The sequence below is a fragment of the Gorilla gorilla genome, chromosome 3 (assembly GCF_029281585.2).
Source record: "Gorilla gorilla gorilla isolate KB3781 chromosome 3, NHGRI_mGorGor1-v2.1_pri, whole genome shotgun sequence".
NCBI classification, from domain to species: domain Eukaryota; kingdom Metazoa; phylum Chordata; class Mammalia; order Primates; family Hominidae; genus Gorilla; species Gorilla gorilla.
In genome coordinates, this window is record NC_073227.2 from 11523544 (window position 1) to 11545979 (window position 22436).

At 48.1% G+C, this 22436-nt stretch overlaps 2 protein-coding genes across 18 annotated transcripts in view; one reads left to right on the top strand and one right to left on the bottom strand.

The window, feature by feature from the left end:
* The window catches only part of NOP14 (NOP14 nucleolar protein), a 24355-nt gene extending 14285 nt beyond the window's left edge, over positions 1-10070 (bottom strand). Inside the window, exons 1-5 of one of the 3 annotated variants that reach the window (XR_008678895.2) lie at positions 9803-10053; positions 4797-4931; positions 3808-3949; positions 1916-2055; positions 983-1117 (exon numbers count right to left, since the gene is read on the bottom strand). Coding sequence is in view for 2 of the 3 variants with exons in the window: in XM_019025181.4 (XP_018880726.4) it covers positions 983-1117; positions 1916-2055; positions 3808-3949; positions 4797-4931; positions 9803-9997 (747 nt within the window). In the remaining variant the exon portion in view is untranslated. Of the gene's footprint in view, positions 1-982; positions 1118-1915; positions 2056-3807; positions 3950-4796; positions 4932-9802 lie in introns of all 3 variants that reach the window. The other 2 variants (XM_019025181.4, XM_055384386.2) reach the window with 2 other exon arrangements.
* A 330-nt stretch (positions 10071-10400) lies between these two features.
* GRK4 (G protein-coupled receptor kinase 4) overlaps positions 10401-22436 on the top strand; it is a 77069-nt gene continuing 65033 nt past the window's right edge. For 7 of the 15 annotated variants that reach the window (XM_063705073.1, XM_063705074.1, XM_063705071.1 and 4 more), the window contains exon 1: positions 10639-10832. In XM_063705073.1, the coding sequence (XP_063561143.1) occupies positions 10781-10832 (52 nt within the window). In that variant the 5' untranslated portion in view covers positions 10639-10780. Of the gene's footprint in view, positions 10548-10638; positions 10833-22436 lie in introns of those variants that run through there. The other 8 variants (XM_063705078.1, XM_031010151.3, XM_063705077.1 and 5 more) reach the window with 4 other exon arrangements.

Consider the following 22436-nt stretch of genomic DNA (forward strand, 5'->3'; position numbering starts at 1 on the left):
CCACATCTACGTCTTTTCTTCTAGAGAGAAAACTGTTCTGATAAGCCCTGAGGATTGCGAAATCAGTGGACATTCGGTCACAAAGAATTTGTTTACCCCTAGAAAAATTCTCAGAATACATCTGCTTTAACAAAAACAGGCCGGGTGCAGTGGCTCACGCCTGTAATCCCAGCACTTTGGGAGGCCAAGGTGGGCAGATCACGTGAGGTCAGGAGTTTGAGACCAGCCTGGCCCAACATGGTGAAACCCTGTCTTTACTAAAAATACAAAAATTAGTCAAGTATGGTGGCACGCGCCTGTAATCCCAGCTACCTGGGAGGCTGAGGCAAGAGAATCACTTGAACCCAGGAGGTGGAGGTTGCAGTGAGGTGGAGGTTGCACTACACTCCAGCCTGGGTGACAGAGCGAGACTCAGTCTCAAACAACAACAAAAACTCTACTTATCCAGGCATTACGCCCTAAACATGGGAAATTAAGTAAAGTAACGGTAATAGCAAGGGTGACTCACAAAGATGTACAGATGACCACATGACACTAATCTGGTGAAATCTAGATTTCTCTGAGAACCCAGTTTCTTAAACAAATGCAGCATTTTCCAATAGTTTAGACTAAAGAGAATGCAGTAGGAAACAAAAACTGTTTATAGAGGAAAAAATAAGTAAATGTATATTAAATGTATGTATTATGTATCAACACACAAACGTGTCACAGGGAAGTTCAGACACCTATTCTAATGTGTCCACCCTGAAGTACTTCTTCCATCCAGAAACACCACTTTTTTCAGTTTAATTCACCTGGAATAGAGACTCAAGTAACTGAATCTACTTCCACCCCAAGATTACACATTCAGTATCAATGTTCAACAGAAACTTGCCCTAAAGGAGACAGCCAGAAGAGCCGTCCAGCCCCAGCCCTTCCTCTGGAGAAAGTCGGTCAGCCAAGCTCAGTGAGTGAAGAGTTTGTTTCAGTACTTGGCTCCCACCTTGGGTTTTTCCTTTTTGTCTCTGTTCTCTGACTTGGGAGTTTTGTGGGACAGGAGAGTCTGAATTTCCTTCCAGTCTTGGTCTAGCTTCTCCGTGAGCTCGAGGGCATCTTCCCGTTGAGCTTGTCTCTCCCTCTGGGGAAAAAATGACAGACACACACCACATACCGTTACTACTGGACTTCAACCCAGAGGCCCAATGTCAGTGCCAAGGACACACACGGTGACCACTCAGTTGGCACCAAACGTTTCAACACAGAAAAGAGGTCAGGAGAAATGAGTATTTTAAATGCAAAGCTACCAAATCTCATCAGACAGAAATCATTTCCTGCCATAAACCATTAAAATTTAGATGCTCTGAGCAGTTCACTGCAAATGAATAAAAAAGTGATTTTTTGGGTACATGTCAGATACTAAAACCAGCAACAACAAAAAACCCATCCGCGCCAGGTGCGGTGGCTCACCCTGTGCTTTAGAAGTAGGCCAAGGTGGGAGAACTGCTTGAGGCTAGGAGTTCGAGACCAGCCTGGCCGACAAAGCACGATCCCCATCTCTACAAAAAATAATTAGCTGAGCATGGTGGTGCCCACTAGCTACTTGGGGAGCTGAGGTGGGAGGATCACTGGATCCTTGAGCCCAGGAGTTTGAGGCCACAGTGAGTTTGATCGTGCCACTGTACTCCAGCCCGGGAAACAGAGACTACGTCTCAAAATAAAACAAAACATAAACCAAAAAAAGGCAAAAGAACCAAAACCTGTCAGAGGTATATGCTTTATGTGATTTTTAAAATTCCTACTCACAATAAATGCTTTTACTGAACTCATATAAAATATTAAACACAGCCTAAAAATGTACAGGAAAAAAAAGCTCAAACACATTTTGGTGAGCCTGTCTTACCGTGGAGAAGATGATCAAGAACACTCACTAACCCACCTTCTCTTGTTTTGACTTGGCAATGAGCTCTTCAATCAGCTCTTTCCGGGACTTCGGTTTCTCCCGCTCCTCGCCTTCCTGTTGAGTCTTCTTGTGAAGGAGCCCACCGCCTCCTCCAAAGTGGGCAGCAGTCAGCTCAGCTGGGGGCAAAAGGCAGAAAACCCCACAGTGAAGCCCAGCCCTGGCGTGGGAAGTGTTTCCTGTAGCACTCTGCCAGTGCTTCTTCCCCCATAGTGGTCTGGAGAAGTCCACATTTGAGAAAAAAATGCTCACACGCAACAGCCTGGCCTGAGACCACAGGCACAATGGCACTTGAGAAATACCCAAGGTAAGCCACTCTGAGAAAACCCAGACCCATTACACTCCCAACTGGCCGGAAACACCCAGCACCTATTTTTGATTGTGCTGGTTCTAGTGAAGACTGGCAAACCCAGAGCAAGCTGACTCCAGGGTCTTGGTGGGAGCGTCGCCCAGGATCAGTGGTGCAATCTGTGTCCCTCCCACCTCCCTGGGCAGGGCCTGGAGACTCTAGTCACCTGCGCCACGGCGCCCCCTCTAGTCACCTGCGCCACGGCGCCCCCTCTAGTCACCTGTGCCACGGCGCCCACTCTAGTCACCTGCACGCCACGGCACCTCCTCTAGTCACCTGCGCCACGGCGCCCACTCTAGTCACCTGCACGCCACGGCACCCCCTCTAGTCACCTGCACCACGGCGCCCCCTCTAGTCACCTGCACGCCATGGCGCCCCATCTAGTCACCTGCGCCACGGCGCCCCCTCTAGTCACCTGCACCACAGCGCCCCCTCTAGTCACCTGCGCCACAGCGCCTCCTGGCAATGAGGGGAATGCCACTCGCCCAACTCACACCAAGGCAGTTACCTCCAGTCTCGGGGAATTAGGATCTCCCCAGGGAATGCGTTTTATAGCTAAGGGTCCACGAGAAGTCTTAAACAATGAAAAGAGCAAAGACAAAGGCACGGAGGTTAAAATAACTGGCCATTCTCTTCACGCCCGTGAAGCCGAGCAGTGGCAGGGCCTCCTGGTGTGCCGCAGATGGCGGGTTCTGCACCACATGCTTGCTGCCCTAATTCCTAAGCCTTTTACCCCCTGGATTAGCCAAATATCAGAAGGCAGCCCCAGGCTTTAACGCCTTAACTTTCACACACTGACAAAACAAAGCTTTGAGAGTCAGTTTTAGATTTGTACACCTTTGTTCTGAAGATGCTGGAAATGGGACCTACTTTAACTTACAAGAAATGTCAAGTAATTGATGTCATGAGTGCAACCTTATAAATAGGGTTCAAGACAGTCAGACCCGAACTGAATCTTAAACTCTGTTAACATTATTTAAGGCCAAAATTTATCTGTTTCATGTTGTTATCTACAGATATGAGGCTCAATAAGATTTTCCTCAAACTGCTATAATTCCACAGTAGGTAAAAGCTAAAGGAACTACATCAATGCCACTGGTACAAATATTAGGCTGGAATTGATAAAGTAGGGGGAGCAAAGTAATGCATTCAGCGAGGCACCGGGAGTCAGTGAGGTGGGTTCTCCCCACAGCTCTGACTCTGGCATCGGGCAAAACACCTTATTTCTCTGAGCTCATGGGTAGAACGAGCTATTTTGAGGTTCAAATAAAATAATGGATATCAACATGCTTTCTTGGCCCATAAAAGCATCTATCTACACATCATCTTAAAGTTCTGAAAACTTAAAAAAAAAACAGAAATACATAAAAACTGTCACTTGTGAAATTTGTAGAGAGGTTAATGATCAGTAAAACTTTCATGCAATAACTTTCTCTAGTCTCTAAGAAGAGCAGAAGGTCTAACAACGAACAGACTCCCTGACTCCACGCCCACAGGCCCGTGCAGGGCACCCCAGCCTCACCAGACAATGCTCCTCGATCCTCAGCATCGCTGTCACTGTCCACAATGTCATTATGCTTCTCGATGTCTGCCAAAGACTGGCCATAATGAGTCAATTCTTCATCTTCATTTAGATTGTAGATGCTTTTTTTCTCATGATGTCGCTGACAGAAGAGAAAAAAAAAGTTTCCTAAAATTACCACTTCCATTTCACAGCAAAAAAAAAAGATAAGATAGATATATATATTTCCATTATATTTGAAATATGACAACGAATCCTAAGCAGCCTTAAAGAGTATTCTGGGTCAACTAAGCAATGATTCATGATTCAGACAGAAATGAAACTCATGGAGGGGAATTCTTTTTTTTTTTTTTTTTCCTTGAGACAGAGTCTCGCTCTGTCGCCCAGGCTGGAGTGCGGTAGCGCGATCTGGGCTCACTGCAACCTCCGACTCCCTGGTTCAAGTGATTCTCCTGCCTCAGCCTCCTGAGTAGCTGGGATTATAGGCATGTGCCACCACACCCAGCTAATTTTTGTATTTTTAGTAGAGACGGGGTTTCATTATGTTGGCCAGGATGGTCTCGATCTCCTGACCTCGTGATCCACCTGCCTCAGCCTCCCAAAGTGCTGGGATTACAGGCATGAGCCACTGCGCCCGGCCTCATGGAGGGGAATTCTTAAATAAGCCCAGGGGCCAGTTTCCACTCCAGCAATGCTGCTCAGGCCACTAGCTCTCCACCCAACGGAGCTGAAGGCAGCAGCTCAGCTGAGAACTCCTGTGCACACTGCTGCTGTGTAGTAGAGTTAAGGCATTTATCCATTCTGCTAACATTTGCAGAAGAGGTTGCTTCTCCTTTGGCCTAGCCAGATAAGGCACAGGATTCGAGGGCTATCCCCTGGACCTTCTGAGTGCCCACGAACATGCAAAACGTGCAGAGTCAGCCTTCTCCTTGGCCTTGACTTCCCTGTGAAATGTACAGCAAAAACCCTCCTCCAGTTTCTTTCCATACCTGCTGTTCCAGAGCAAACCTCTTCACCATCTTCTCCTCGGGGCTCATGTTGCTGTTGTATTCTCCCAAGCGTTTATCTCTGAATACACTGGACTTATCCCTTTCTTTGTACTCTTTTAGTAAAGTCTGTGTACGCTGGAAAACAGGTCAGAAACAATCTCACAAAAAATTCTTGTGATTTCCACTACAGGGAACATCAGAACAGTGCATAAAGTTCAGGGCTATGCACAGTGATGTCAAAGTTCACACCCAATCTGCTTTCATGCACGATAGGCTTTCTCTACTAATGACAGAATTTTGAGAAGAGCAAAACAACTTTCAATGATAATGGGGCGATCACTTTCTTTTCTTCTTTAGAGTCTACCGGTGCCAAAAGGAAGGGTAAAAAAGAACACACTAGCCAAGCTCAAGGCATGAACGGCTCCCTCGGCTGTAACAGCTGCCTTAAGGTTTAAAACGTGCACATTTGGAAAAGTGGAAATGGGTTTAGACTCCTTCCGTCATGGAGGAGGGTACTATTTCCCATCAAAGGTGCTCCTAAGAAATGTACAGTTATGAGTTCACACTAGACACAAGGCAATAAACAAGTTAGCGAGGTCACAGTTTAGGGGCTTCACCTGTATAACACCAAGAGGAGCAATATTTTAAATACGGTTAGCAAGTATCAAATAATTTGGTTATTTTCCCAGCAGCAACAAAAAAAGACCAAGTTTAATAGTATTCAAAGCTGGCTGTCCTGGAGGTTGAATTCCCTAAAGAAAGCTCGGAGAGGACAGAGATGGGTGAGGAACGAGTGGCCTCTGCAACCTGAGATGGCCACATTGCAAACTCTTTCCCGCTGCGGAACTTCTTCTATTTGCTAAGGAACTGCCATTACACTGGTGTTTAGACAGCAATTCCGAAAGGAAATGGCACCAAGGCAAAATCTTGATGCAATGGAAGGCCCTTGGAATGATCCAATCCAGTGGTTTCACAAACCCACCACAAATTGGTGCCTCGGCAGACATTTGAAACCTCTGATCTAACCCCAGACTTAAGTGTTCCTTGCCTTCCTGAGGGATTCCTCTAATTTGTGAAGTCACTTTGAAAGAATGCGTGCGTGTGGCAGGAGGGAGCGTGTGGTGACTTGGTCACTGCCACTCTGGTTCCAGGTTCTGTTTCAGGAGGGGACAGGTCAGATTTTGCTCCAGACATAGGTCACTTCCCCAGGGTCGGAGATGAACTTAAAGGCTAAGAAACCCAGATTTAAGGTCAAAACCAGGAGCTGGAAGAGGAGGAAAAGAGAGTGGAAGGGGTTAAGAAGCAGCTGGGCAAGAGCAGAAGATGCTCCAGCAGGGACAGAAGCACGCCCTGGCACTCCTTTCCATTTAGAGCACATTCCATCTGGAGAGGTCAACCGAAATATTAATCATGTGGACAGGAGAAAAGGATGTGAAAAAACCATTTCTCTTATCTCACTTTGAAATGTGAAAGTGCTATTATTACACTTAAAATGCATGAAAAACCCCTCTGCTGCCTTAAGAGTAGGAAACCATCCATTAGTTCAATAAATACTGCCAAGGCAATTTTCATCATTTTCTTCAAGAATGTTTCAAGAACTGATTTGTTTCAACTGACACACGCTGAGTTATTAATCCCTAGTAACTTCTAGTAACTTCCTACCGTGGCAGTGCTAAACAATGTTTCTTAAAAACATCTTTGGGGCCGGGCGCGGTGGCTCACGCCTATAATTCCAGACTCTGGGAGGCCAAGGCGGGCGGATCACGAGGTTAGGAGATCAAGACCATCCTGGCTAACGTGGTGAAACCCCGTCTCTACTAAAAATACAAAAAAATTAGCTGGGCGTGGTGGTGGGCGCCTGTAGTCCCAGCTACTCGGGAGGCTGAGGCAGGAGAATGGCGTGAACCCGGGAAGTGGAGCTTGCAATGAGCTGAGATTGCGCCACTGCACTCCAGCCTGGGCGACAGACAAAGACTCTGTCTCAAAAACAAAAAAAACAAAAAACACAAACAAACCACCTTGGGTACAATTTCCTGAACCAGAGTCTAAAGACAGCGAGTGTCCCCAGATAGACCAGAGGGCTCCATCGCCATTGCTCTGTTCTCGCCGCTTCTGTTACGAGCCATTCCAGAGCGAGATCCTGCTGGATGCTGATAGTGAACCACACACAGTACTGAATCAGGTTAAGCTCTCTGAACCTTCACCATTCTTCATCCGCAGAGCAAAATTTTAAAACAACATCTCACTATTTAAATCACGAGGTCTAGCTGGCAACCAGATGGGAGCACATTACATGTGCTAGCCTGTACTGCTCGATGAACTCTGTACGGACAGAGGCTGCTTGCATGCTACACTGAGACCTTTTTTTTTTTTTTTTTTAAAGATGGAATCTCGCTCTGTTGCCCAGGCTGGAGTGCAGTGGCACAATCTCAGCTCACTACAACCTCCGCCTGCCGGGTTCAAGCAATTCTCCTGCCTCAGCCTCCCCAGTAGCTGGGATTACAGGCGCACGCCGCCATGCCCAGCTAATTTTTTTGTATTTTTAGTAGAGATGGGGTTTCACCGTGTTGCCCAGGCTGGTTTCGAACTCCTGAGCTCAGGCAATCTGCCTGCCTCGGCCTCCCAAAGTGCTAGGATCACAGGTGTGAGCCACCAAACTCAGCCTACACTGGGAAGACTTCTGAGGTCTGTCCCTGCAGAGGGAGGGAGTGTCAGTGGCTTCTAGCAGGAAGGAGGTAGATGGGGCAGGCATCAGCCATCTCTGCCTCTAAAAACATTAGTTCTCATTATCTGAAATATGACTCTATGGGTAAATCTTAGTGAAGAACAGCCCTGAGGCTATAAATACGTAATATGAGTTATTCTACATTATTGTGATTCTCTTTCTTTCTTAAACTATATAGATGTTGTGATATCATATGGAATTTACGGCATAAAATGGGGATAATAACAGTACTTCCCCCTCATAATGGTGAGGATTAAATGTAAACCGTGTGGCACAAGGCCTGACCAACTGTAAGGGACCAGTAACTATATTATTAATATAGTTACTATATATTAATATTATTATATTAATATATAGTTACTATATGTTAATATTATTATATTAATATTAGTTACTATATATTAATATTATTATATTATTATTATAGCTACTATATATTAATATATTAACTATATTAATAATATAGTTACTGATTTAAGAACTACATTAATATAACTTATTTTATAAATTATTTCAGAAATAAGGAAACTGAGGCACAGCTATAAAGCAATGTCCTGAGACTGGCACCTGGGGGCTGCCCTCTTCCTGCCAGACTGAGTGCTTCAGAGTGCTACAACTGACCAGAGGGGAGAAGCCAACTGAGACAGCCTGTTTACTTCTAAGGGACTAACCCACATGAAAAGACCCAGGCCTCCTGCGCTAGCCTCACGTGCCCCTACACGTCTTATCAAGCTCGGAGTCAACTGGACGACCTGCTGTCCCTCAGATAGCTGTAAGGGCCACACTTCACCATACCGGGACAATGTGCATGTGTGTCCTCTGCCCATCCTGGGCCCATGAACAGCTCACTCCCCTTGCAAAACTTGACTGTAACTCCCTCTAGAAGAATTTTCGGACTTTCCTCTTACACTTTTTCCTGACCGTGATCTCCTAAGGCACTCAGGTTCCATCTTTGATTTCTTCAAATATTTGTGTTTCTTCCATGGGCCAAGCATTGGAGATCCAAAAAGGAGCAGCAATTCCCGACCCCGTCCCAGGCCTTCAGCACAGGGCAGGGAGGTGGATCTGCTCAGTACCAGAAGTTTGAGCAACCTGTCCTATTTGGGTTACACAGCTTGGGTGGTGAACCTGAGCTGGCCCTTTAGAGACTTTCGGAGGTAAGGCAGACCTTTTGGACAAACTGAGTTGCAAGAGGCGAAGCAAGGACAACAGCCAGACTGTGCGGGACTCGAACGACAAGCCAAGAAGGTTAAGAATAACAGTATTTAGAGAATACTTGCTGTGTGCTCTATGTGCTATCTTACTTAATTCTCACAAACCACCACGAGGGGTAGGATGTATATACTATCATCTCTACTTTTGAAATGAGAAAACTGAGGCTTCAGTGGTGAAGACAAATGTGTCTCTTCTAGGGAACCACACTACCTTATTCTTCCACCCCGGCCCGGGGGTGTGTAATGAGGGACTCCTATGGAAGTCAGCTGTAAGTCTATCTTGCCTATTTATTATACACGCTGTCGTCTTTGCGCAGTAAGGATAATATGTGTTTTGATTCAAAGACCATCCAGCTTGCACACTGTGATGAACAGAGATCAGGAGCTCATGAAGGCAAGGGCAAGTCTTATTTACCTTTATCTCCCCGAACCTAGAAGCGAGGTCAAACAGAAGCGCTCGGGGTAGCAAGAAGGCTTTGTAGATACTGAGATGTGAATGCATGCCCAGCCCTTACCAGTTGCGTGACCTTAGGAAATTCACTTGTCCTTTCTGTGCCTTAATTTTTTCACCAACCTACTAATGTATTTTCCTCAGTGAAAATTAAAAAAAAAAAATGTTAAAAAAACTAGGAAGCAATGAGTTTCCATAGAGTTACTTCCCAAGGAACAAGGTTACGCGCTTCGGGAGAGAGCCGATCAAACATAAAACGCAGCATCCTACACAGCCCCTATCCACCGTCCCCAAACCTGCGGAGCTCAAAGTAAACGCGGAAGGGTTAACAAGCAGCTTGGTCCAGGGCGCCGTCCGAAGTGACTGACTCCGCCTGACCCGGTTGGAGGAGTCACCGAAATAACACGAGTGCAGGGTCTCCAAGAGGGCGAGAGTTTCCAGGTCACTCCAGCTCAGAGAACAGCAGAGGCTTTCGGACTATAAAGTCAGTGCCGTGTGCCTGTCACGGCCTGTGCCGCTCAACGAGGAAACCGACGCACCGAGAAGGACGCAGCCGGCCGAGAGCAGCGTGGGGTCCAGATCCTGCCTTCCGGCTCCCCGTGCGCCCCCCGCTTACCTTCCTGAGGGCCCGTGCGCGAGACACCCCGGGCAGCCCCACGTCGTGGCGCGTCTTCCGGCCCAGGATCTGGAACTTCTGCCTATTAACTTTCACCTCGAACGGATTGGAGTTGGCCTTCGCCGGGCCCCCTCGCGCTCCCGCCGGCGCCCCGGAGGCCTTCCTTCGCGCCCCGACCTTCTTCGCCTTCGCCATGGCGCGCGCCCCGCAGCGCCCAAGGGGCCGAGACCCGAAGAGAAACAGGCGAGCGCTACCCCGAGACACGTGCCGGGCCGCGGAACCGCTTCCTCGTCTCGCGAGAACAGCGCAGCACCTCCGAATCGCGAGAAGTAAACACCGCGCCCGCAGGCTCGGCTTACTCGCCGATAGGCTCAGCGACTACAACTCCCAGCAGGCCACGCGCCGCGGCCCGCCGTGTACTCTTGGCGGAGGGCCTTCTGGGAGCTGTAGTGCCCCGGCCGCGGCGGCGAGGGGCGCTCCCTCTTCAGCTAAGCCGTTAGCGCCGAGCCTACCCGGGAGCGGGTCGCCGGCCGCGGCGGGCGCCCCTGCCAGTGAGCCCCTGTGCGAAGTGGGCCACGGCATTGACTCGGGGCTGCCCGGGGGCAGGGCACTGAGGAGGGAGTTGCGCGCGCGAGGCGAGGGCAATGGGGCAAGAAGAACCCGGGCGATAGCGCGGCAGCGGTGACAGCTGGGACCCGCCGCGGTCGGGCTGCCCCCTCCCCTCGCCCCGACAGCTCCCCTGCTGGTGAGGGCCTGCGAAGGCGGCGGCGGCGGCGCCCCTGGTGGCAGTGGTGGTGGGGGCGGGGGCGGCGGCGGCGGAGCAGCCCCCCGGGATCGTGTCCGGAGCTCGAGGAGCGGGTGGCGCCCGGCGAGCTATGCGCGGGGGCGGCGGCGTCTCCTCCTGTTCCGCCTCCTCAGTCTCCTCCTCCTCAGTCTCATCGGTCTCGCAGAATCCGCCGGCGGCGGCGGCGCCAGGACATGGAGCTCGAGAACATCGTGGCCAACTCGCTGCTGCTGAAAGCGCGTCAAGGTGGGTGCGCGGCAGGCGCCCCCGACCCCCCCCCCCAGAGAACCCCGAATCCCGGGGAACCCTGGCCCCCCTGAAGGAACCCGACATCCCCGGAGAACCCCGATTTCCCTGGAGAACCCCGACACCTCCCATTGGGGGAACCCAGATCTGCATGGAGCCGGAGCCGGGGTCTGTGCAGTGTGGTCAGGCTGCCCGAGCCAGGTCCCCAGCCCTCATCTCCTGGCCCACATGAGAGAAGTCTGCGCTTTGCTCTTCTTAGTCTTGCCCTGTGTCCTTGTCCTGTCCCCTCGGTGTGACCTCGGTGACAGTGTTGCTTCAGGATGCGGCAGGCAGTGTCCTGCTTGTGTTGGACAACCTGTCCCACCAAAAAAGAACGGCGTCTTTATGGTCTTAAGGGGGACAAAGAATAGCAGCCTGGGAACTATTCTGGGCGAGAACCTTCCGATAATGATTGTAGGGCAATGTTATTTTTAACATAGCTGCTTGGTTTTGAGGTTTGATCTGAGGCTCTATGGTGTGTCAAGTGTGCTTTAGCACGACGTGGTCACAGATGGACAAGTTGGCAAAAATTCAGCCTTTTATCATTATTAAAGTGAGGCAGAAATTTAAAAATAATAATAAGTACTGCATTCATTCACTCCAAGAAAAGAAAAAGCCAAGGCCCAGAATGTGGCAAGGCAAGGGTTAAAAAGAAAAGAAGAACAAGTTTTCTTTTGCTTAGCAAGCTCACTTTAAGGACAGTTATAAGATAACGCTGTTCTGTTTGAGAAGTCGAATCCAAAGGAATAGGCTCCAGACACCCCCCTTCCAGAGCAGGGGTGAAGAAAAAAAAAAAAAGAGGACAAATGTCTGTGTTTAGCCAGTTCTTGGTTTTTTCTTTCGACGCAGCTACAAGGCCACCAGCTATGCAAGGCCACAAGTTATGCCAAGTCATCAGTTATGCTATAGATTATGTGACCTGTCATTATATGATTAACTGCCTTTGTTTTGCTTCTGTAAGTTTGCTTATAAAAATCCTGCTCAGTCTTTGTTCAAGGCTCAGCTTTTTGGATGTGAATCCACTGAGCTGGTGCGTACCTTAAAATAAATATCCTCCTGTTTTCACCCATGCTGGTCTCTCTAGTCCTCTGCATCCCGCCACAAAAGCATCAGTTGGTCCAGCCCTTCAGCGGGAGACCCCCACAATCCTCTGTGCAATCCTCTGTCTCAGACCTCATGTCTCCCTTGCCTGCGTCTCAAGAGAGCTGGCGACAGAGCCTCGGACCTCAAGTCCCCGTGCTAGCCACGGTAGTTCTTCACACCCCATCACTGTTACGGAATTGCTGATTTCCTCTATTTCCTTGCGTGATGGAGCAGCTCTGCTCGGACTGTGCTCCAGGACAGGGTAAATGCCGACTGAAGATGCCACAGCAGCTGGCGATGCATATTTAAAGGACAGTCTGGAGCCGAAGGTGGCGGCCACGCTTGTAGTCCCAGCTACTCTGGAAGCTGAGGTGGAAGGCTCACTTGGGCCCAGGAGAGTCCAGCCTGGGCAAAACACAGCAAGACCATCTCTTTAAAAAAGTCTAAAACAAAGACTTCATCTTCTCAGTATTTTTGTGCACCAACTCACACTATTTTGAACAGAAGAACTGAGAATGGGTGGGAAGAGAATGGGATCTTTTTCCCTGAAGACAATCAGGGAGTCCCAGAGCAGTATGCGTTCTCAGCAGCCATTTTCAGTGGAGCATTTGACTGTGCCTCTTATCCCTCACTGTGAACTCCAAATAGGTCATGGAAGAGAATCATCCTTAGTGGAAGTCAGATTGAAGCTAAACCAGTTTTCTTTTTACACTACCTTCCTATCTGCATGTAATTTACAAAAAGGAATTGTACCAAGCCGCCTTCCTTATAATGCTGCAGAGATTAGATAATGAGATAAATATAAGTGCTCTATAAATGCTAAATAACATAAAACCAGATTCTGTCACAAAACCTAAGACCACAGTGATAGTTTGAAAAATGAAAGTTTTGGCCGGGCGCGGTGGCTCACGGCTGTAATCCCAGCACTTTCGGAGGCCGAGGCGGGCGGATCACAAGGTCAGGAGATTGAGACCATCCTGGGTAACATGGTGAAAGCCTGTCTCTACTGAAAATACAAAAATTAGCCAGGCGTGGTGGCTGGCGCCTGTAGTCCCAGCTACATGGGAGGCTGAGGCAGGAGAATGGCGTGAACCCTGGAGGTGGAGCTTGCAGTGAGCCAAGATTGTGCCACTGCACTCCAGCCTGAGTGACAGAGCGAGACTCCATCTCGGAAAAAAAAAAAAAAAAGTTTTAATTTTTTTCCCTGAAATATCTCATATTAACTCCACGGTAGTGTGATAATGAGGCCTGTCCCCATTGAGTGAGAGTATTTGCTCCTGTGGTCAGAAAGTGTCATTATGTATAGCTTGATTAATGGTTAGAGAAGTTGAATATATAATATTAGAAATACATGGATACATGCTGAGTATTGGTTATAATTTAGGGCTTTTTCCCAAGTTGATGACTGCGTTTGTTACTTTAAAGTATCTCCCAGGAAGTACCAGGAGGTGTCTTCTTGGACACATAACTTCATGGACAGCTCCTTGTTTAGCTTCACTGGCTCATATACTAGAAAATTACCCTTTGAAATGAATGAACGTAGCACAAGAGTTATATTCTGGTCCTGAGAAGTGCAATGTTGATTTAATATTATTAGTGAGTCCGGTCATTTCCTGGATTTATTTCAAATAGAATCAGTCGGTCTCAATCCCCCCTCCCTCTCTGGTCCCTGCTATGGTCTGAATGTTTGTGTTCCCCCAAAATTCATATGTTGAAATCTTCACTACGAAGGGGATGGAATTAGGAGGTGGGGCGTTTGGGAGGTGATTGGGTCATGAGAGTGGAAGCCTCGTGAATGGTATTAGTGCCTTTGTAAAAGAAACTAGAGAGACACCCCTCACTCCTACCATGTGAAGGACACAGAAAGAAGGTGCCAGCTATGAATCAGAAAGTGGGCCCTCACCAGACACCAAATCTGTCTTGATCTTGGACTTTTTAGCTTCCAGAACTGTGAGAAATACATTTCTGCAATTTATAAGCTACTCAGTTTATAGTATTTTGTTAGAGCAGCTTGAACAGACTAAGATGGTCTAAACAGAAGATTGTTAGAACCTTTTCCTCTCAGGAATGTTGGCAGATGATGCTGCACTGAAAGCGTTTGTGTGTCACTCTGCCAGGGACACAAACGAAGTGTGAAATGATCATATTGGTTTGGTCTTATTTTGTTTCGTTTTGTTTTGAGACAGAGTCTCACTCTGTCGCCCAGGCTGGAGTGCAGTGGTATGATCTCAGCTCACTGCAACCTCTGCCTCCTGGGTTCAAGTGATTCTCCTGCCTCAGCCTCCCAAGTAGCTGGGACTACAGGCACTCACCATTCCCGGCTAATTTTTTGTATTTTTAGTAGAGACAAGGTTTTGCCATGTTGGCCAGGCTAGTCTTGAACTCCTGACGTCAAGTGATTCGCCCACCTCAGCCTCCCAAAGTGCTGGGATTACAGGCGTGAGCCACTGCACCCGGCCCGTATTGGGTTTTTGTTGGTGTTTTGTTTTATTTTTTTTTCTTGATATAATTCATAGGTTCATAGATCATATTGTTAATAAATATAAAAACAATTTTTTTTTGAGGCGTTGTTTTGCTCTTGTTGCCCAGGCTGGAGTGCAATGGCGCAATCGCGATCTCGGCTCACTGCAACCTCTGCCTCCCGGGTTCAAGAAATTCTCCTGCCTCAGTCTCCCGAGTAGCTGGGATTACAGGCATGCACCATTATGCCTAGCTAATTTTGTATTTTTAGTAGAGACGGGGGTTTCTCCATGTTGGTCAGGCTGGTCTCGAACTCCCGATCACAGGTGATCCACCCGCCTCAGCCTCCCAAAGTACTGGGATTACAGGCGTGAGCCACTGTGCCCGGCCTGTTTTTGTTTTTTTTTTAATTTAGGATTTTTTTCCGTGTATAATATTATTTGTTAAGCAACTTATAACTTTTATGTTTTAAATAAGCTTAAATTATTTCACATCATACTTCTGAGGAGACTTTAACACCGTCTTATCTCTTCTAGAAATTGAAAACAAATGCAGAGAGGAATACGTAATACGTGCATTTAATGTGGGTTTTGGTCTTATATATTGCAATTCTGTTCTGATTTCAGGCTGCGGTGTTATTGAGCAGTTTCTTTAACACCTGCAGAATGGTTAATATACCTGTTATTATTAATGCTGTCTCTTGCTGAGGCTTCCTCCCTAGAACTTTTGCTAACTTAAGCAAATAGGAAATTTATGGAGAAGATATTGGGTGGCTCAAAGAATCAAAGTAAGAACCTAATAATCGGTCTGGAAAGAACAGGAGCTGGGACTCATTCATTCATGCATGCATTCATTTGGCAGATGTGTGCTCAGAATGTTCCAGGTGCTGTTCCTACAGGAATAAACACCATGTTCAGAAATTCCTGCCATTCTGGAGACCACATTCTTACAGGGGAGGCAGTCTTGAGACACATAAATAAGATATGTGGCATATTAGCAAGCAGTGAGTGCCAAGGGAAACTACAGCAGGGATGGGGGTAGGAAGCGCCCAGGTGGCATTGGTAGTTGCAGTTTCGGATAGTTTTAGACAGGAGGCTGCTGATTGATAATCAGGTCTCCACGGTCACTCCTGTGACAGAGCAGGTATCTTTTTATTTTATTTATCTGATTTTGCCTCATGAATTTCATGATTCTTATCCTGGGAGAGAGCACCAATTGGCTGGCTTGGCTCTGGCCCCCTTCCTGCATCCGTGGCTAAGGGGGAACCAGGCAGTTGGACTGACAGTCCCACCAAGACATACACCGTGGGGGAGAAGTAAGGGAAGGGCTGCAGAAGAAACCAACAAAGGGCCATTGCAAGGGCCTGTTTACATGACATAGTAAGCAGGCATAGGCCATATGCGCTAGGGCCGGAGGGGTAGCTAGGAGAACGGAGAGGAAAGAGGAGATCAGAGAGATGCTGAAGGTAGAAGACACTGGATAGAGGAGCGATTGCAGAGAATCCTCAAAGTTGCCTTTGAAATTCCCTAGCTGAGGAAATTAAAAGACTGCTCTTTCTAGTCTTGAACTCCTGACCTCAAATGATCCACCCGCCTTGCCCTTCCAAATTGTTGGGATTCCAGATGTGAGCCACTGTGCCTGGCCAAATTTTCTTTTCTTTCTTTCTTTCTTTTTTTTTTTTTTTTTAAGAGAGTTTCACTCTTGTTGCCCAGGCTGGAGTGCAATGGCACAATCTCAGCTCACCGCAACCTCCGCCTCCTGGGTTCAAGCGATTCTCCTGCCTCAGCCTCCCAAGTAGCTGGGATTACAGGCATGCACTACCATGCCCGGCTAATTTTGTATTTTTAGTAAAGATGGGGTTTCTCCATGTTGGTCAGGCTGGTCTCGAACTCCCAACCTCAGGTGATCCGCCCACCTTGGCCTCCCAAAGTGCTAGGATTTACAGGCGTGAGCCATGGTGCCCAGCCTTTTTTCTTTTTTAAAGACAGGGTCTCACTCTGTTGCCCCACTGAAGTGCAGGTGGGGAAATCATAGCTACTGAAGCCTCATAGCCTTGAACTCCGGGGCCAAGCAGTCCTCCTGTCTCAGACTCCCAAGTGGCTGGGACCACAGGCATGCGCTGCCATGCACAGATAATTTTGTGGTTTTTGTGGAGATGGGGTCTCACTATGTTGCCCAGGCTAGTCTGGAACCCCTGGACTCAAGTGATCCTACCCTCCCACTTCAGCCTCCCAAAGTGCTGGGATTACAGGGTGAACCACTACACCCAGCCTATTAGAATTTTCAACAGCATGTAAGATCAAGTTTTCTAGAAAGAGTTATAAACTTAGTATTTCTTATCTGTCAGATATTTGAAGTAATCTATGTAGTAGTCAGCCAAATTATTTCTCTGACAACAAAAGGTTACCCCATTCTCCCAAAACAATAATGTCTACCGTTTGTTACCATCATTATGGTACAGCTAATTTGGGATGCTATCAATCAGGTTATTAGCAACCAGGTCAGTTTGGTTTTCTTATATTTTCTACTTTGTCTATCTAGATTATAATGGCTTTAAATCAGGATTTTTATTTCTTGGTCAGTGAACCAAATATTGGGTTTAGTGGCTTTATGCTACTTTAGGACCAAAAATATCTATACCACTGATACTACAAAATAATATTCTTGGCCAGGCACGGTGGCTCATGCCTGTAATCCCAGCACTTTGGGAGGCCAAGGCGGGCGGATCACGAGGTCCAGGTATCAACACCATCCTGGCCAACATGGTGAAACCCTGTCTCTACTAAAAATACAAAAATTAGCCAGGCATGGTGGCATGCACCTGTAGTCCGAGCTACTCAGGAGGCTGAGGCGGGAGAATCACTTGAACCCGGGAGGTGGAGGTCGCAGTGAGTCGAGATCGTGCCACTGCACTCCAACCTGGCAACACGGTAAGACTCCATCTCAAAAAAAAAAAAAAAAAAAGAATGGTTTTCTTTTTTTTGGGGGACAGAGTCTCGCTCTGTCGCCCAGGCTGGAGTGCAGTGGCGTGATCTCAGCTCACTGCAAGCTCTGCCTCCCAGGTTCACGCCATTCTCCTGTCTCAGCCTCCCCAGCACCTAGGACTACAGGCACACGCCGCCACGCCTGGCTAATTTTTTTGCATTTTTAGTAGAGATGGAGTTTCACCATGTTAGCCAGGATGGTCTCTATCTCCTGACCTTGTGATCTGCCCGCCTCGGCCTCCCAAAGTGCTGGGATTACAGGTGTGAGCCACCGTGCCTGGCCCAAAAGAATGTTCTTGAGCTTTATATTTTGACCCAAATTAGGCAACAGTTACCTTAAAGAAAAATGATACAGTCAAAATCATTTTGGCTTTATTAAAGCTCCTCAAAAAACTCTAGAATTAGGGCTTTCTTAAGTTACTTTTTAGCAGAAACATTTATGGTATTTTGTACATATGTGTGCAAAGTAGCTTATTAACATTTATGTCATGGTCATAAAGACTAATTTGGTAACAATATTCAGTCTCCAGTAAATATGTGGTTAATTGATATGCAAATTACTTCCAAAATACAAATTAATAGTCTCATATTACATTTTTGTGCTTTGCTACCTTTACCTCAAACAAAATAATCTGTAGGATTCTTCATGCTTGTTTCAGCACCTTTTGCCCAGCTTTTCTTGCTTCACTGGCCGGAGGACTGTAAGCACCTCATGAAGCCCTTTATATGCTTCTCTGAGGTCATTTGCATAATGTTGTGGCCTATAGTAGGTTCTCAATAAATACCTGATGGATGAATGAATGAATAAGGACGAGGAAATGAACACGCTAGGTATGCCTGGATCTGAAGCAGAAGTGGCCCAAAAATGCAAGGAAAAGAAACTTGGCAGGAATAGCAGGAAGAAGAAAGTGGGGAGGACAGTATTGTGTGAGTTTGCTAGGGCTGTGTAACAAAGTGATACAAACCTGATGTCTCCCGCAACAGACATTTATTGTCTCACAGTCTTGGAGGCCAGAGTGCAAGATCAAGTTGTGAGTGGAGCTGGTTCCTTCTGTGGGCTGTGAGGAAGAATCTGTCACAGGCCTCTCCCCCAGCCTCTGCTAGCTCGCTGGCAGTCTCTGGTGTCCCTTGGCTTAGAGGTGCATCATTCTGATCTGTCTTCATCTTCACGTGGCGTGCCCTCTGTGGGTGTGTCTGTGTCCAATTTTCCATTTTTATAAGGATACCAATCATGTTGGATTAGGGCCCACCCTAATGACCTAATTTTGACTTAATTGTCTCTATAAAGACCCTATCTCCAAATAAGATCACTGTCTGAGGGTTAGGGGCTAACTGGGGAATAGAACTCTAACATACGTTTTTTAGGGTGGGACGAATTCAACCTGTAACAGGTACCTCTGAAACAGATGAAGGCAGCCCATAGAGGGGATCCTTGGGCCTTCAAACACTGTGGCCCCACTTTACTGCCTGCTTTTGGGGACCTCAAAAACTTAAGAGGAATCCTCTGACAGTTTTCACCCCAGTATGCTGCCCAGACTTTAGTGTCTGTGGATGGTCCTTCTTTGAAATGCCCGTGGCCCTGCCAACCACCGTTGACCTCGCCATGGCCCCACGACTCATCATGCTCTGCCTGGTTCTTCACCTTCTGGCCTCCTTGTCTTTACGTAGTATCGACAGCATAGCTGGCCCACCTTTGAGTATGACCGGGCCCGGGCCAAACAGCAGGGGCGTGGAACCAGACTGCTGTGCTGTGCCAGTGGAGACTTTTGGAACTGAGGACAGCTGAATGAGGGGTAGAGTGGTGCTAGGGTTCACCAGCACGTGTGCCCCAAACCTGCGGGGAGGGCCCCTTTCTTCTCTCTCTCTCTTTAACCTGTGACACTCTGTCCCTTAGACCAAGCCAGGGGACCTTTTGTAGCTGCAGTGTGCAGTGTGTGCTTCATGCCCCGCCAGGTCTAGTCCTATGTGGCGGGGGCGGAGGGGAGCCCTGTGTTTAGAGGTGCACAGTGTGTGCACTGCTGTGTGCGTTTGTTATTTACTCTTAAAAAAAATTTTTTTTGAGACAGGGTCTCACTCTGTCACCCAGGCTGGAGTGCAGCAGCACGATCTCGGTTCTCTGCAGTCTCCACCTCCCAGGCTCAAGCAATTCTCCTGCCTCAGCGTCCCGAGTAGCTAAGACAACAGGTGTACACCGCCATCCCCAGCTAATGTTTGTATTTTTTGTAGAGATGGGGTTTCACCATGTTGCCCTGGCTGGTCTTAAACTCCTGAACCCAAGTGATCTGCCCAACTCAGCCTCACAAAGTGCTGGGATTACAGGTGTGAGCCACTGCACCTGGCCTTGTTATTTACTCTTCAAACAAGTGTGGGGTCAGTTAGATGCTGGGTCCTGAGTCCTCACCTCCACCACCTCACCAAAGCCACCCTTGCCACATCCCAGGCATCAGTTCTTGGTCCTTGTCTCGCTGCCCCCGTGGGCTGCACTGACGTGGCACGTCATGCTTTCTTCCGTGAGCGTGTTCTGCATCATCATCCTTCCTGTTCCGCTGCTTGCCTCAGATGACTTGGCTGGTGCCCCATTATCTTCTAGATCTTTTAATACCAAATGCCCCCCCGTCTTTGTCCAGGGGCTTCTCGCCTTCTCTATCCACACTCATTCCCTTGTGATCTTGTAGTACTATGGCTTGAAACAAGCTCCTGTCACCAGTTCACGCCTGCAGGCTGGGCCTCTCCACTCAACCTGCGGCTCACTGTGCTCCTGCCTACCTGACATCGCTGTATGGAAGCCTCATTAGTACGAGAAAGAGCCTGTACCAGACCCCAAATACTCAACCCCAGTACCCCGATGTTTCCATCTGCACCTCAGTTAATGCCGATGTAGCTGCACTTGACTTACTGACACCCCCACACTCAATCCTTGGAGAGAGTGTTCAGCCCTCAACTCAAAATGCAGCAGAATCTGACCTTTTCTCACCTCCTCCACTGCTGTCACTTGGCTCAAGCCGTCAGCATCTCACCTGGAACACCGTGGTCAGCTTTTGCCTTTTCCCCCTGACAGCCCGTTCTCAGCACAGCAGCCAGAGAGGTCCTATTAAAATTTAAGCCAGATTGTGTCGGCCCCTCCTCTGAACTCTCTTCATGGCTTCCCAGACAGCTCAGAGTGAAAGCCGTAGTCTCTGCAGTGGCCTTAAGACCGCCGCCCCAACCTCATCCGCCCTCTCTCACTCTGCCTCCACACGGTTTCCTCTGTCTCTTGAGAATTTTTTCTTACGGGGCTTATTCTCTCACCTGAGGAATTTCCTGACCACTACCCCTTCCCTCATTCACTCTTTTTTTCCTTGGAGACAGGGTCTCGCTATGTTGCCCAGGCTGGCCTCGGACTCCTGGGCTCAAGCGAGCCCACCTAAGCCTCCCCAGTAGCTGGGATTATAGATACACACCACCACACCCGGCTCTCATTTACTCTTTATTTTTTTCCTTTATTTTTTCCCATAGCACTTATGATTATCTCGTATACTGTGTATTTTACTTGTACTTTGTTCGTTGGGCTTTCTCCCTAAAATTAAGCTTTATAAGAGGAGGAAGTTTTATTTGCTTTGTTCACTGCTGTATTTTTCATGCTGAGAACAGTTCCTGGCACACATTAGATGCTCAGTAAATATTTGTTGAATGAATGAATGTATGAATAGCAGTTAAGACCATGGGCTTTGGAGCCAGCCAGACCTGGGCTTTATCTCAGTGCCCTCTTTATACTGTCTCAACGACGGTGCCAGTTACTTCAGTTTCACTCAAAAACGGTTTATTGTGTGCCAGGCACTAAGCTTGGCTCTAGGGATACAGGGATGAATAAAAACAGATGAATATCTCCTTCTGAGAAGCTGACAGTCATGGAGGAAAGTACTTAGCTCAGGTAATGTGGAGGATCAGACAGGAGGGCTTTATGGTCCAACCCTGGAAGTGGGTACACCCGTTTTCGGTTGTTTTTTATTCCGATAGTTTTGGGGAAACAGGTGGTGTTCTGGTTGCATGGAAGAGTTCTCTAATGGTGATTTCTGAGATTTTGGTGCACCTGTCACCCGAGTGGTACACCTGTTTTATACATTGCTCCGTCACATGGCCACTTTTAACTGCAAAGGGGGCAGAGCAACAGAAGTACTAGCTGGGCAGCCACTTCCTGGCAACGACTCTGCATAATGGGAGTGCGTCTTGAGTCGGCATAGGACAGCTGGCTCTCTGTGCCATGTCTGCCCTCTAGCCACCAAATATCCATGCACAGCCTTCTTCCCTTACAGGTATCCTAATCTCCCTTCAAAGACCAGAATGAGGCCGGGCGCGGTGGCTCACGCCTGTAATCCCAGCACTTTGGGAGGCCGAGGCAGATGGATCATGAGGTCAGGAGATCGAGACCATCCTGGCCAACATGGTGAAACCCTGTCTCTACCGAAAATACAAAAATTAGCTGGGCGTGGTTGCGCGCACCTGTAGTCCCAGCTACTTGGGAGGCTGAGGCAGGAGAATCGCTTGAACCTGGGAGGTGGAGGTTGCAGTGAGCCAAGATCACACCACTGCACTCCAGCCTGGCGACAGAGCGAGACTCTGTCTCAAAAAAAGACCAGAAAGACCTCTGCTCTGTTTCTTCCATGAGGGCCAGATGTGGCTCCTCAGGATTCCGCAGCCTACGTAAAGAACCAAATGATCTTCCCTCCTCATACCTAATATACCGTGGGGGAGCAGAGGCAGGGTGACTATTGTAGAAATTCCCTTTTAGAAAAGGAGGAGCAGGGTGCCCTCAGTAGACACTGACCCATCAGCAAAAGGGCCCTGTGCGGGTGGGGAACATTCCTTGATTAGCGCCCAGTTCTGCCCTCACCTGTGTTCACTGTGTCCCATGGCTCCACCCCCAGGACATTTTCCTCCTTGAGCCGGCTAACATGGACAGACAGATGAAACCTCCACAGGTTTCTTGAGCAGTGCAGAGCTTTGCAGACCCACTTCTACAGATTTAAGTTTGTGGGCTTGAAGGTTGTTTCAAGGCTCA